Source organism: Molothrus ater, chromosome 5 (genome assembly GCF_012460135.2).
Source record: "Molothrus ater isolate BHLD 08-10-18 breed brown headed cowbird chromosome 5, BPBGC_Mater_1.1, whole genome shotgun sequence".
NCBI lineage: Eukaryota > Metazoa > Chordata > Aves > Passeriformes > Icteridae > Molothrus > Molothrus ater.
Genome location: NC_050482.2, coordinates 44,514,875 through 44,529,897, shown reverse-complemented (window position 1 = coordinate 44,529,897; position 15,023 = coordinate 44,514,875). Strand labels below are relative to the sequence as shown.

The 15,023-nt window shown below is 41.8% G+C and overlaps 1 protein-coding gene across 1 annotated transcript; it reads left to right on the top strand.

The window, feature by feature from the left end:
* Positions 1-768: 768 nt before the first annotated feature.
* On the top strand, positions 769-13,423 carry NDUFA12 (NADH:ubiquinone oxidoreductase subunit A12). The gene is made up of 4 exons (XM_036400696.2): positions 769-895; positions 4,090-4,172; positions 5,149-5,236; positions 12,900-13,423. The coding sequence occupies exons 1-4, from the start codon at positions 807-809 to the stop codon at positions 13,078-13,080; spliced, it is 441 nt and encodes a 146-aa protein (XP_036256589.1). The 5' UTR covers positions 769-806; the 3' UTR covers positions 13,081-13,423.
* Positions 13,424-15,023: the final 1,600 nt, after the last annotated feature.

The window sequence follows — 15,023 nt, the reverse complement described above, 5'->3', positions numbered from 1 at the left end:
CAGCGTCCAGCAGCTCGGCCTCTCCATGTTGACAGCTGCTCTCTGCTCATCGGCCGGCACTGGCTGCAGCACTGATGATGTGTTTGCCAGGTGCTTTTTCAAGTCCCGCCTGCTCTGACAAAGTACAATGGATCTATTTTTGCCTGCCCTGTCTAGCCCTAGCCTTATGAAGGTCTGGGACAGTTTCTGCACCTTGCCTGCTCACCGTGGTGGCAGTAGTAAAGTCCTGCCAACACCCACAGCAGGCCAACCAAAGGTATTCCTCGGGCTGGTGCAGAACCAGGAGAAGGCACTGGGACAAGATGGAGAGGTGGAGTGGACACATGGATGAGATGATAGGAACACATTCCTTGCTGGCCTGCCAGGGTTGGGAAAAGCCAGGAGAGACAAGACTGTCAAGCTGTCCCCTTGCCATCGCCCGCAGACTGCACGGGGTGAGATGTCACCTGCCCTGCCGCTTGGTTCTTGATCCGGGCAGCTCTGGACTCCTCACTGCCGAGTCTTGGTAACTTTTCTTACCACACATCTGTGTGAAATATGGGATTGTCAGTAGACATTTCTATTATATAGAGGCTTTTCTCCCTATCCTGAAGTTCCTTGTATCTTGCCGACCTTCACGTGTAAGCAGCAAGCAATTGTTATACGAATCTAGACAGCGCAGACTGGAAGCCAAACGGCAGCAGACACCCTTCAGCGGCCGCACGGAAGGCCCGCAGGCGGATCCCGCCGCTGGTTCCGGTTCCGTCGATGTCGCCAAGGGCGGCCGGGCGTGAGGCGGGGCGGCGGAGGCGGCGGCCCGCCCCAAGATGGCCGAGTACGTGCAGGTGCTGAAGCGGGCGCTGAAGCACATCGGCGGCCACGGCGGCGCCCGCGGCGCCATCCTGCAGCTGCTCAGGTAACGCGGCACCGGCGCGGGCGGCGGGGCCTCCCCGGTGCGCCACCGGCGCCCCGCGGGTCACCTTGAGGGGCGGCCGGGCGGGGCTGGGCGTGAGGGGGCGCTGCCCGAGCCGGGCGGTGCGGGGGCCGGGCAGGCCTCGGAGCGAGCCCGCTCCGCTCCGCCCCGCGCTCCGGCGAGGGCGGCGTGTCCCGGTCGGCAGCGGGTGCTGGGCTCAGAGCAGTCCCCAGACAGGGCCCGCGGCTGTGTTCTCTTCCTGAGGCACCTCGCAGGGTTCCTGGATGCTGAGCTGTCCTGGTGTCCGGCCCCAGTCCGTAGTCCTGTTGGCACAGCCGTGTCTCTGCGGTAGCTGCACTCAGTGCGTCTGTGTACACCATCGTGCTCTTTGCTCTGGGTCACCTCAGGCTGGCAGTGGCTTTCTTGAACAGTACAAATCGAAAAGCCGTGCGTCTGCTGAAATCCCGTGGTCCAAAGCAAGGGAATTACTTCATCTGCCTTACTGGCTCTGTTTCTTCTAATTTGCTTCAAACTGCAGATCACATCTGCTCTTTGGCAGTGGATTGGCACCGCTGACCTATGCTCAGCTTTGGATGCCCTCCAGCCCCAGCGGCGTTTAGTGCAAAATAAGTTGCAGCATTTGTTTCCATTAATGTCTGAGTACTTCATTCCCCAGCTACAGAACCTTGCACTTGTCCACATTAAATTTTCTCCTGGTTATTTTTACCCTCACTCACATCTCATCTCTTTTTTGTGACAAGGGTTTTCAGTTGTGATACAGCATGCTTGAAGCTGCTCCCAAATAGGAGCGCCAGCTTTACAAAGGTACTCTTTTTTCAATCAGATCCTTGATGAAATCAAGGGTGGAAGTCTAAATGTGTGTGATGCAAATTCAGCAGTGACAGTAACCTGTGTTACCTTTGTAGTTAGTCCTGGAAAAGAATTAGGATGTGTCCAGTAAATGTTTTAGGCCTGACCACATGCTAAAATGCCTTTTTTAATCAACATTGGGAAGTCAGGAATATGGGATAGGGGTGATTTGCAAATACAGAATTTCCTGCTATATATTAAGGGCTTTCTTATCTTAGAACAAACAAGCCAAGCTTTGTGAGCCTTCTTGAAGGCTTCCCCCAGCCCATACACATCATAATGGCCCTTTTTCTGTTTTTCTTGTGGCTTAAATTGATCTGTTTTGAAGAGTTAAAGATAATATTTTACACAGGTGCTGATCAGTATTTTCATACAGTGGCTTTAGTTGCTGTTGAGCTGTAAAACAATTCATGATTTCCCTGGCTAGTGCTTTACTGCTATCATAATTACTGTTTTCTGTCACACACCTACCCCCCTCCCTCCCCTAGCTTGTTTCCTCCACTTTGGTTTCCTTCTCAGGCTGTAGCCATTACTCTGACAGTTCTCAAGAAGAAATGGAGCTGGGGAAATGAAAGTGTGGAAGAGTTTGAGTGTTAGCTGTCATCAGAGTGTCTCTTCCTAAGCACAGCTGAAAAAATGTCTCCTCAGAGATCTTTGTGAGTCTGAGATCACAGGCTGTGTTCACAGCTTTCTACCACACAGCAGAAGAGGGCAGGCAAGATTGGAGGCAGTGCTGTCCTTATTTTCCTCCAGAAGACTGAAGTTAGTGTGCCAGGTGGGGATGCACAGCTGATCCTCATAACCACACCAACCACAAACAGCTGCTGCCTCCTGCTCACCTTTCAAGCCATTAAATCATCCCTCCCAGCTCAAGGGATAGGTTTGGTGTTTAAAGGAAGAGTTATCAAGGTGTTCTTTCTTGCAATGGTTGATTTTAAGAAGTTACCACTGGTAACTGAAAACAATTATTACCCGAGTCAGGAGACTCTTTCTCTTGAATTTCCCTGCTTTTCTCTATATGTTGTCCACTGAAGCAGCTGCAGAAGATTTCTATGCTATGAAGTCAAATTACTAAGAGCCTTTGTGGCTGGAAACATTCTCCTTACTTAAAATTCAATGAAATTGGTTGGAAAATATTCTCAGGAGGCCATAAATACCTCTTAGTGTCTGATATTGGTATTCAGGGCATGAAGTCAGGACAAGGGCATAAGAACACTTGCAAGGAAGGGAGAGCAGCAGTGGAATGGCTCTTCTCTTCCAAAGCTGGGAACTCAGGCTTGTATAGTTGAGCCAGAGATCTTTGAGTGTTTCAGATGAATGTGTCAGAGAATTTTCTGCCTGCCGCCACAGCAGTTTAAAATGAGTACTTGCTGGAATGATTGTCGACTTCACACACCCTGGGAGAAAAGACAACAAAAAAACTTCATCTGAGTAGATTCTTTCTCTCACTTGGGATTGAGTTGAGAGTGTGCATAATACTACAAACAACTAAAACCTTAGAGAGGAAACTTTTCCCTATCTAATGCTGCCTGGGATGAATATCAGTAAAAAGGAAAGCAAAATTGCAAATATAGAGGGAGAAGAGCACTTTGATTAATTTTAAGGTTTTATTACTCGAATGTAAATCATAGGCTCAGTTTAATGATTGATTTCTACAATAATGTTAAATTATGTTCTCTGTAAAGAATTGAAACTCGTATATGCCTTATCTGGGTCATTGTAAGTCTCACAGAGTTGCAGGGTGAATGCATGGATCTTTCACAATTATACAAAAGCAAGAAAGTAACAATTAGAATTTAGGGATTAGCGTGTGTTTCCTTGGCAAGCAGCTTCAATATGGCCTGAAATATTATTACTATTCCTCTCTTGGAGGTTACTGCCCGCACAGACATGTGAGGTCTCTTGTGCTGCTTCAATGCTGAGCACTTGCAATGGCAATTCAGGCTGAAACAGTAGCTGCTAGTAGTTGAGAGGGATAGTAACATTTCCTACTTAGTGGATTAAGGTGTGCCTCTGGGACTCCCACAGTATTTAGGGGTTTGTGGGTGTTAAATTGTTACCTTGTAGAGTTGCTTTATATTTTACTATAATGAGCTGTTAAATGAGAGTCCCCAAAAGCCTTTTTGTATGGCTTTTGTTATTCTGTCACTGGGGTGCATGTTAGTTGCAGGAATTGGGGATTGATTTGCAATCATAAGCTTGAATAGTTTTTTTAAAAAATCTCTTTGCATACATGTGTACGGATTTTTACTAACTGTGAAGTAACCTCTGTAACAATTTCATTCTGAGAAGACACCAACTGAAACTGTTGTTTTGATAATTCACAGGGTCAATGATTTGAAGACTGGTAATCTGATAGGAATTGACAAATATGGAAACAAATACTATGAAGACAAAAGAAACTTCTTTGGTACGTGTGCTAATGTGAACACCTCCCAGCCAGCTGTGCAGCTCCCACATAGCTTGTGTGCTTTCTGCTAGTGAAATGCAACTTGTGGCCTGCCTGACTTCCCTGCACTTGTCTTGTGTGAGTCTTATACTTACAGAAATGCTTTGACAGCTTCTGTTTCTCTGTCGCATCCCTCATTTGCAAACACAGTCTATCTGAAACAATGAATATGGGATAAATATAAGCCAGTCATATGGTCTCTCTGTAGGTAAAGCTACATGATAATGTGATTGAGAGTTGAATTTGATCCTTGATCTAAAGGCTGGTAGTTTAACAGGTGGGGAAAGAAGGAGAACTACCTTTGAAATTGCTTCACAGCTTTACTCACTTACATGATCACTTCATGATCAGGGCAAAGAGCACAGGTTGGCTTAAACTTATTATTTCCTTAAGTATAGGGATTTGAAATCAAGCTTCTAGAGAAAAAGGCAGCACCTAAAGCAAAACAGGTGACACATAAGCAATGATACACTGGTCAGGCCAGGCTAACTGCTGACTGTAGGTTAACTTGGAGTGTAACCAGGGAAAGCACTTGCTGCTTAACGTTGCTTGGTAGTTTTGTGTAGCTGAAATTTAGTTTAGTCTTAGGTTGTCAGTGGCAAAGTCCTTTTGGAAAAGACTCCTCATAACAGAAGGAAAAAAACCCCAAACCTGTTTCTCTGCCTGAAAATTTGATAAGTTCTTATTTCCCATTATTTATACAATAGCCAATATTTCCTGCCTTGTGAGAGTTAGATTCAGTCATGTAAAACTACAGTAACAGTGGAAATACAGAAGACTTTGAAAAATAAAAGCTGTGCTGGTTTAAAAATAAGTGCCCATTATGGTAGATACTATCACTCAAAATGTTTTCCCTTGGTTTTCCTGAATTCTCTCCTTTATAAGCAAATAATTTATTCTTTTGAGCTAATATGATATTTCTGTTTGTTTACTTAAGGTCGGCACAGATGGGTTGTATATACTGAGGAAATGAATGGGAAAAATACCTTCTGGGAAGTTGATGGAAGCATGGTGCCCCCTGAATGGTAAACTGTTTAGCTTAATAGTGTGAACAGATACCAATTGTGTAATTGCTTTATATTTTCTTATATTACAAAGCAGAAGGTGGAAAAAAAGTTTTCACGGTTGTAGCTGTCTTGCTATGACCAGAAGATTTCAGACTCGTTATTTCTAATATTGAACTGCATTCATGTTTATTGCTTGCTGTCCTGGCAGAGGCACTCACTGCTTTTTGGACTGAGAAGAGCATTTTGCCAGCCAGATTGAGCAGGTCAAAACAGTCTTTAATTTTCTTTATTACTCGTGATTCCTGGTTAATGGTAAGAAGTAAAATATTTGTTATTTCCATCATTAGCAAGAACATCAGGAACATATGGCAATGGTGGAACAACCCACAGCTACTAACAACATAATTGTTTCAATTTATATACACTGATGTGGTAGTAAACAATAAAGTGCCAGGATGCTCCATATGTTGACTGCTACTTGACTATAATTTTTATTGAGGTTTTGTTTTCTTTTCATGCATTTCAGTAATAATTTTGTACAGCTTTGAGTTCCAGAAGGTCTCTGGCCACAGCTGTTGACCCTTTTTTTGTTTTCCTAGAAAACTCACACCATGTAAAGTAACAGTGCATACTAGTAAAAACAATCTCTGTGTAATTCTTGAGGAACAGGAATAGCTCTTCAGCCACAAGAGCAGAAGGTGACATCAAAGGAGAAGTGTTTGGGTAGACTGAGCAAACACTGGTTTTTATTACTCCTGTGACAAATGTTCTGTGTCAAGGCTGGGATTGATCATAAAATCTCCTAAACTGTAGCTCTCACTGGAACATTTGAGGAGTGTGTGGGTAGACTCTCTAGCTGGTCAATTTTGTTTCAAGCTCTCCCAGCTATATATTATGTTTAATGTGGTTAATGCTTTTTTCTGTCTTATTTGGTAAGAACTGAATGCCATTGTTTTTGGAAGTGATACCAGAATCTCGCAACGCCAGGATGTTCATGCCTTGCTCTCTGCATAACTGTTGTTTGGTTCTGGTTGTTGTCCACTATTAGACTGTGCTGGGTTTTAAGATTTTCTTTATTTTGAGGCACAGGTTTTGTTTCTTTTGGGGGTTTTTTTGTTGTTTTTTTTTTTCCTTTGCTTGTGTTTATGGGATATTTGTCGCCTTTTTACAGACCTCAGTAAAGGGTTTCTTCCTGAGAATCAAAGTGATGTTTCAAGGGTTAAGTAACTTGTTTACTTCACAGAAATTAATGAGGTAGAAAAACTTGTTTTCCTATCAATGTGGAAAAAATTCCTTTAAAAGAAGCAGTAAAGATTTCATTATTTTCAAGACTGGTGAGGGTAATGAGGCACAAAAGGGTGAACAGTCTTGTGTTCTAAGGTATTTTTGTCAGGAAACCTAGTTGTGCAGTACCAGTCAGGTTTGTGGATTTGGGGTTTTTTTTGGGGCAGGGGGGATAAGGAGGGGGATGGTGTTTCTTGCTGATAAATTTGTATGTCCCATGATAACATGTGTTCATTCTTATGTAGCAATCCTAGTTTGGTGACACATCTAAATCACTGATGTGTATTTCCATACAGAAATCTTTAAAAATAGAAATATTTTCACTGGGAATAAATGCTGTCTCTTAAGACTTTTTTAAAATTTTTATCTGGGGCTATACTGCCTTAAATTTTTATTACGGCATAGACTTCTGAATTGAGACTGATAATATTTTGTACAAGCTGCTGTCAGTGTAACACTAGAGTTGTGCAACAGGTAATGAGTGGTTATTTTGGACCCAAAAATTTGTTGGAAATAAATTAAACTGTGTGAAAATACTTACAAAGAAAGTAATTAATCCATAGTATAATAGTATGATACATGTTTGTCATCCTTGGCTCAGCTGGGAAGTATTTAAAGTACTGCTGGTAGAGGTGGGCGTGATCTGAATGCTTCTTCTAAACGCTGATGTTTTTACTCTGGAATTCAGTTAATTCAGCTCAGTTCTGTGAGTATGCTGTTGTATCCTCTTCTTGCAGTAAGTTCTGTGCCTTCAGGGTTGCAGAATGTGAATGATTGTTCAAGTACAATCAAGTGAATCTCATGCAAAAAAAAGCATTTTGGTATGTTGCAAAGTTCTGGAAATGACTGGAAGAAAATGCTACACTTTACCCTTTTCTCTCAGATACGAGAGAAAAAGGAAACCACCTTGTATGTGATAACATCTTGTAATACCATTTTAGGAGCTACTGAGTATTTTCAGTGTTCTGAAATAATTGATGTAATGTCTTCTGACAACGGATCTACTGAAATGGTACAGTCTAAAGGAAATCAGAGTGCTGTTTTGACATATGTCTGCTCTCCAGGGAATCGAGACTGTTGCTTTTAAAAAGTGTTTCCACACTAGAATATGTAGGCTTGTAGTTTATTCTGGTTTAGTTGCTATTTCACTTCTTTTTTACTCTGGGTTTTCTTTTTTTTTTTTGGTCTCTAAAATCCAGATGTTGGTATCTACTTTGCTGGAGACAAGTTAATTAGATTGTTAAAAAATTTCTTTAATACTTGCCTTTGAATGATGAGTATTAAGCTTCTTGTAAAGCTTTACAAGATATTTTGACTTCCTTTTTTCTCCACAAAAATTAATCTTTTTCACTTTTAGACAGTGAGAGAAACCAAGTACTTATTTTGTCTCTTACTAGTCAGTGTTGTTTGCAGGAACTCAGTGCTTCCATTTTTGAGCACACTGATGGGGTGTGCTCTGTGAATGTATAAACAATAGAAGTTAAATCCGTTTATAGCAATGCCTGTGGGGACTCTGCTTAGTGTTTTCATGGATGTCTCCATTGCAGCATCACTAATCCTTGGCCTATGTTTAAGCTATTTGTTTATTGTATTTCTGGTGTAATGTACTTTGGTTTGCATTTTGGCCGGATACCTTGAACAAACAAATTGACAACTGGTGCAAGTGTACATACTAGTTAAAAATAAATTACTCTTTCAGTATGATCCTGTAGGAAAAGAAGAGCTGTAATTTGAGAATAGTTTTTCCTTTTGTAGGGACACTACATTTTGCCAGGACTGTCCTGTGTATTTGTAGTGTCTGTCCTTTGAGGTTTATATTCATATGACCCAAATCTGACATCTTTGGAAGGAGCTCCAGGAGTGTTTACCTCATATAGTGAAGAATTGCAAATTTACCTTCAGTTTAATAGTCTGCGTCCTCTTTAGTTGATCTGACAGGGAGAAGGGTAGCACCTCACACTTAAAGTGCCAGCACACTAGAAAATGTAAGGAAATGTGCAATTTCCTGTAAAAATGCTGCTTTTCAAGTCTGCCTTCAAGGAAAACAAAACAGAAAGATTGAACAGAAAAAGAAGGGATTGGAAAAATTTCCATCCTTCTAGTAGCTTCACAATAAATTTGTGGGGGTTATTGCTCAATTAAATGCTAATTTTGTGTTTTCAGGTAAATTGGATGGCATCTCATTGCCATGGTGCAGTAACTTGCATGAGAAATTAAAGTTATCTCCCATGGTAAACAAATAAACACATTTGATATCCCTTTTTCCTTCTCTGCCCTATGACCTGAGCCCACCTGTTAATTTCTCTTGTCTCATTGCAGCATGGCTAACGTGTGGCAAAAAGGGGATGTTAACAAGTTGGCAAACATGGTGAGCTGGCACAGGCTGTGCCTGAACCTTGCAGATGCACATATGGTAGTGGCTGCTGAGTTTGTGTAGCACCAGTTCTTGTTTGACAGCTTGTACATCACGTTACTGGCTCCACTCCCTTGTAGCTTCAGTTAGAAATCTACTTGCTTTTGAATATTTGTTAAAACTTTGGGAAAAATTCTACATAGTCTTGAGAGCTTTTGAAGATACTTTGAGGTGTCTTTAGTCCATTTATGCAAGAAAAAGTGCAAAGGTTTTGCTGGCCTCAGTCTGCTTCCTAGTGACTGTTCACTGATTCAGGAAGCTGCTCCAGCCTCTTCAGAGCTGCTAGCATCCTCCTGATTTTTCTGTGCTCTGTGCAAGTTGTCTGCTTCTTGTAGGTTTTTAGTCATTAATTGCTTTTGAATCTTTTTTTCCACGATGGGTTTATAGGCAGAGTTTATATAGAAAGAAATCTGGCCATCTGCAGGATGTCATATCTCTTTATTCATGCTGTTCAGTCTAGTGCATGAAAAGCTTTTCTTGAGCATCTGGGGGTAGAGTCTGAGATTTCAGAGCTTCAAACGATTCTTTGAGGCAGGTGTCAAGGGGAAAGTCTTCCCAAAATAAAGTTTTCAAGATTTTAAGTGGAAAGTGGGAGCTTTTGTTTAGGAGAACAGACTCTGCAAACCAGAATGCTTTTGTAAGTCACATGTTGTGCTTCTAAAGGGAATCTTTTGTGACCAGGTTAAGCCCTGAAACTCCTAAATATAAGCATAATTCATAGTGGATTGATAGTCTAAACAAACTTTTAAAATCTCTTCATGTTTTTCAATACCTGTGACTGTACTGGCATGTCTTGTCAGTGAGCAATTTTATTTTTAGTTTCCAGTGAGAAAATATGATTCAAGGATCCAGAAAATCTTAACCCCAAAGATACTAATTACTCAAAAATGCTGTATGTTAAAATATTTTATTGACTTAGTCTTTAGAAGCTGCAAAGCAATAGTTTAAATGGCAGGTGAAGCTACTCTGTTAAATGCGATTGTGAAACCTTTCTGATGTTTCAAGGAATGAATGTGTGACAAGCACACTTGTAAATGACAGAAGTAGCAGACATCACACAAGCTTGGAATATAGCTGATTTTAGCTGAGCATTAATACAGTTCTAGTGCTGTGCTTGCTCCAGCCTGTCATTCAGGGCCTTTGTAATGGAATTCTGTCTGATAAGTTTTTGTCCATCCTGGTGGTGTGCATGGCTCTTGGGGAGCATGAGGATGGTGAGGTGTGATGACGCCTAAATGTGCCTAAATAGGGATTTGTGTGCAGAGGATCCTTATCCTCTGTTACCAGAAGCATCACTAGGTGAACATGTGTGTGCTCTGAGTTGCCTGTATCATGGTTTAACCCCAGCCAGACCCCAAGCCCCAGCTGCTTGTTCACTCCCCCTCCAGTGGGACTGGGGAGAGAATCAGAAGGGAAAAGGCTAGAAAACTCACAGGTTGAGATAAGCACAGGTCAACAGGGAAAGCAGAAATTGCACACAGGCAAAGCAAAACAAGAATTCATTCACTGCTTCCCATGGGCAGGCAGGTGTTCAGCCATCTCCAGGAGAACAGGGCTCCATCACGCATATTGGTGACTTGGGAAGATAAATATCATCAGTCCAAACATCCCCTTCTACCTCCTTCTTCCCCCTACTTTATATCCTGATCATGATGCCACGTGGTACAGAACATTCCTTTGGGCACTTGGGGTCACCTGTCCTGTCCCAATGTCCCATACACCCCTAGTCTCCCTGACAGTATGGCAGCACAAAAAGCAGAAAAGGCCTTGGCTCTGTGTGAGCATTGCTCAGCAGTAACAAAAACATCTCTGTGTTACCAGTCCTGTGTTCAGCACAAATCCAAAACACAGCCCCATACCAGCCACTGTGAGGAAAATTACCTCAGCCCAAAGCAGCACAGTCACATAAGAGTTAAATTTACTGTATTCATATCCCTTGCACGTTGCAATAAGAGCCTTCATTTTTATTTTAAAAAAGAAAATTAACTCTGCCCTGGCCGAAGCCAGCATATGTTACAGTAAGCAGTTTTGAAATTGGGGCTCCTCTGAAGTGATACTGCAAAGCATTTTGAAATGCAGTCCTTGAGTCAGTAAGAAGAATGGACTGTTCTTTTGGCCTCTCATGCCACAAACTCAGTTTCTGTGTCAGCACTGGAGAGCTTGTTGGATGTGAGCACAGGATCCCTCCTCTGTCAAGTTAGCTTTTCTGCAGTGTTTCTGCCAACCTTGATGCAGGCTGTCACAAGACTCGTGATACCTGAGGTGATGTGAAGCACAGTAGTACACAGAATTATTCTGACAGGTGAGAGTCGGGCAAGAGAGTTCACCCAAGGTGAGAGCTTTGTGTGGTGTGGCCAGGGCATTTCAGAGGCTGCTTAAAAATACCAGGGTTAAAATTGAGCAACATCTAATCCTGTATCATCAGACCACATTGTGATTAGTAGTGCTATGGGCCCACCTTTTTCCAGACAGAAATTGTTAGCCATTTATCTTTTTTTTTAGTAAAAGCAGTGTGAAGTGTTCACTTTGAATGAGACCAGATTTACAAAGGAGAGCAGAGAGAGGAAGAGCATTACACACGTGTGTAACTTCCAAACTCCAGAGTGGATCATTTTTCCCACAGGAAGTTGTTCTTTGCCTCTAAATACAGTTTTTTCTTCTTAGTTTTAAACAATCTTATGGTTCTATCTTATTTCATATTGAAGCCAGTTTCCTGGCAGCCCTTAGTCCTACAATATGTGGCTTTAGTTTGGGGGTTTTGTTTGGTTTTTACTTCTAGAAAAAGAACTTTAGGCTGACACTTTTTTTTAAAGTGAAATTTTTGTACTGAAGTTATAGCCAAAGTTGTGATTTTTTTTTTAAATACTTGTCAAGAAGCAATTTGAAAAGATTACCAACTTTCTGTAGAGCTCTTTGGATTTAGAATATACTTGTCAGTCTATTTCTCACCACTTTTATAATGGTTTTGTTTTGCTGTATAAATGAAGTGCTGATTGTTCCTAAGGGCTGAAGATGCAATTTTTAGGTTTTCTAATAGAACTAGAAAAGAGGACTTCATATTTTTAGGTCAAGTCTTTGCAAAAGCTGATTAGCAGAAATCTCCTTAATTCTACCTCAGTAAAAAAATACATAAGCTTGCAAAAATGTCATAACCTTACTTTTGTTGTAACTACACACAGTATGAAGTACATGTAAACTGACAGATAATTAAAATGTAATTCATATTTGAAAGTTTCTTCAGGCACTGAAATAGGAAAGGGATGAAGTCAATTCAGTTGGTCCCTGCTGCAGTGTTTCAGTAAATTGTTAGGGAAAATGCTTTGCTTGATCATTACTGTTGCTTACACAGAGAAAGACTGACATTTAGTTCATAGGTAAAGGCTAATCACTGGAATCACTTGGTAATTACCCTATTTGATTGGTATTAATCATTGTGTTGTGCAGACAGTAAATATTTATGTGCTTGTTTTAGGTGTACTTACGTCGTTAATCTGTATCCCAAGTGGCAGCCTCATGTATGCTTTGAAAATGGCATGGAAATTGTTGTGCAGTGTAGGCTTCTGGTAATTGAAAACAAAACGAATCGCCATAACCTAACAAAGAAAAAGCCCAGGCAACAAAACCAAACGTCGTGGTCTTGTCATTTGTAGTGCCTGCCTTTTCCTGGCTGCCTGGTGAAGGCTGCACAAATGAGTGACAACAACTCTGCCCAAATACTGAGCCTACAAAGGAACAGGAAATTTGAACTTACGTGTGCTTTCAGTTGCTTGGAGGCAGAACTGTTACTTATCAGTTATGCTTGTGAAACTAGTTAAAATCAATATCCTGTTGTCTCATTCAAAGTCACACTGGATTCAATTTTTTTGTCCCTTCTCAGAATAAATACTTAGTGTCTCTTCAGAGGAGGACCCTTGGGAGTCAGGAGATAGGCTTGGTAGACATCCTGTGATGTTCTTAATAACAATATGTCTTTTTCCTCTTAAGGCATCGCTGGCTGCACTCAATGACGGATGACCCTCCAACTACTCACCCACCAGTTCCTCGTAAATTTATCTGGGAGAACCATAAATTCAATGTGAGTGGCACTCCTGAGCAGTACGTGCCTTACTCTACTACTCGCAAGAAGATACACGAGTGGATCCCACCTAAACCAGCCAGCAAATAGCAACAGCATGACTTGTCTCAGCTTGGGCTTTCAGTGTAAATTGTATTTTCACTGGTTTTCTTCGGAATAAAAGCCTCCTATAGTAATTGTACTTTAGTTTATTCAATTGGGGGCAGGAAACAAGTGAGAAAATTTTGGAAATAGGACAAAATACATGACAAGTCTTAATCTCATCAAGATATTGTGCTTTTTCTCATATTGTCAGTGTCCTGTCTTCACATAAGCAGCTCTCTAACTCTTTTTAGCATGATAACCATTCCTGTGGTAGTTACTTTTACTTGTGTCATTCAGCAGAATACAATGTGTATGCATTTGAAATACAGATTTCTCATCTTTAACATCATCCTTTTACTGTCTCTGCATGGCAGATAATGCACTCTTCACACACTATTTTGGGAAGCCATCTCTATAAATTTTTAGAAGACAAGTTAGAATAGTTTGAACAGTCAGGATCATAGTTTTCATTCATAAAGTGTTCCTAAGTATGTGCATGAGTATGCAAAAATGCATTGCTGTGTTCCAGTATGGGATGAAACATAATATAAAACTTGTAAGGCTACATGAATCAAATGACATCTCATCCATAAGGGAACTCAGCCATAAGAAGAGGGCCCTCTGTCACAAAAATCTCTTTTGCTGTGCAGGTGCACTGCAAGATGTTCTCATAAGAGTTTGAGATGAACTGTTTGCTGTCTTGTGTCAAGATTTTTAAAGGTCTTTGGAAGTTCAATATTGCACACCTTTTTAGGAGGTAGAGAAGTAAAATGAGCCAGAACCTAGTCTCAAAAATATGAAGCTGGCAAGTTCATGTTTGAAAGAGAGTTGTTTGGGGCTGTGGCTTTTTTTTTTGTATCTTGCTAATGGTTGACTTTTATTCCAGTCTCCTTATGTATTTTAGCCAAGTTTGCCCTCTCCACAAGGCTTCCTGTACCTGATGCCCTGCTCTGTGGATAACTGATAGGAGGTGTGCCTACCCAGCCTCTCATTCACCCCAGCACCTCAGCTGGTTGGGGAAGAAAAGAGAAACTTCATGGGTTGAGAGAGATGGGAAGAGTGCTTGCCAGTTACCATCGAGAGCAAAAGAGACTTTAATTTATTGCCAATAAAAACTGCATAGTGAGAAACAGTCAAAAACTGTAAAACACCACCCTCCCTTCCTATTTCTTCACACCTTCACTCCTGACTCCTCTGCCTTCTCCTCAGGGAATGGTGGTCAGTCTGTAACAGCTATTGTGGGCTCTGCTGTTCCTGCCCCTGCTTCAGCCTGGCTCCTCTTCATGAGCTGCAGTGCTTTTGGAATAAAGCCAGTATGGGTCCTGTTGGGAAATGCTTGCTTGCTGCTGTGGATTCCTCCTGGGGCTGCCAGGAATCTCAGCTCTGGCAGCACCTCCCCACCCTCCTCCCGCTTTCAACTTGGTGTTCAGGTGACTGCTGCCCACTTCTTCCCCCCTCCCATCCTCTCTACCTGTGCAGTATTTTTTTGCCCCACCTCAAATGCTATTTCCCAGAGGTGCCCCTGTTTGGCAGCTGGACTGAGCCCTGCCCTGTGCTGTGTTGGCTGCATGCAGCACAGGGCAGCCCTGGCCTCTCCCCACAGAGGCTCCTGCAGACCCCACTCAGTGTAATGACTTGCAGAAATGGTTGTTAAAGATGGCTGAGGAGGAGGTTGGATGTATTACATGCTTGCAATTGCCTGTCCAGAAGAAAAAACCTTTGCTCCCCAATAGCCTCCACAGTGGCTGCCCCACTGACTCCACATTGGCTGATTTTCCTTTGCATGCCCACCTGTCTGGATTACTTTAACCCTCACATGTATCCTTCCTTATTAAATCAAATTTTGTATTAATTAATTGTTTAAAGGTGGGGTTTTTAATTTCTTTAAAGTAGTTCTAGTCTTTAAATTAGTAGGAAGTTGCACCAACATCCCCTAACCTATCTAATTA

What these genes read in the sequence shown, in the direction of transcription:
- NDUFA12 (XM_036400696.2), top strand. Translation starts at nt 807, where the DNA reads ATGGCCGAGTACGTGCAGGTGCTGAAGCGGGCGCTGAAGCACATCGGC. An exon ending in GCCATCCTGCAGCTGCTCAG is followed by an intron (nt 896 to 4,089) that starts GTAACGCGGCAC and finishes GATAATTCACAG; the next exon opens with GGTCAATGATTTGAAGACTG. An exon ending in AGCATGGTGCCCCCTGAATG is followed by an intron (nt 5,237 to 12,899) that starts GTAAACTGTTTA and finishes TTTCCTCTTAAG; the next exon opens with GCATCGCTGGCTGCACTCAA.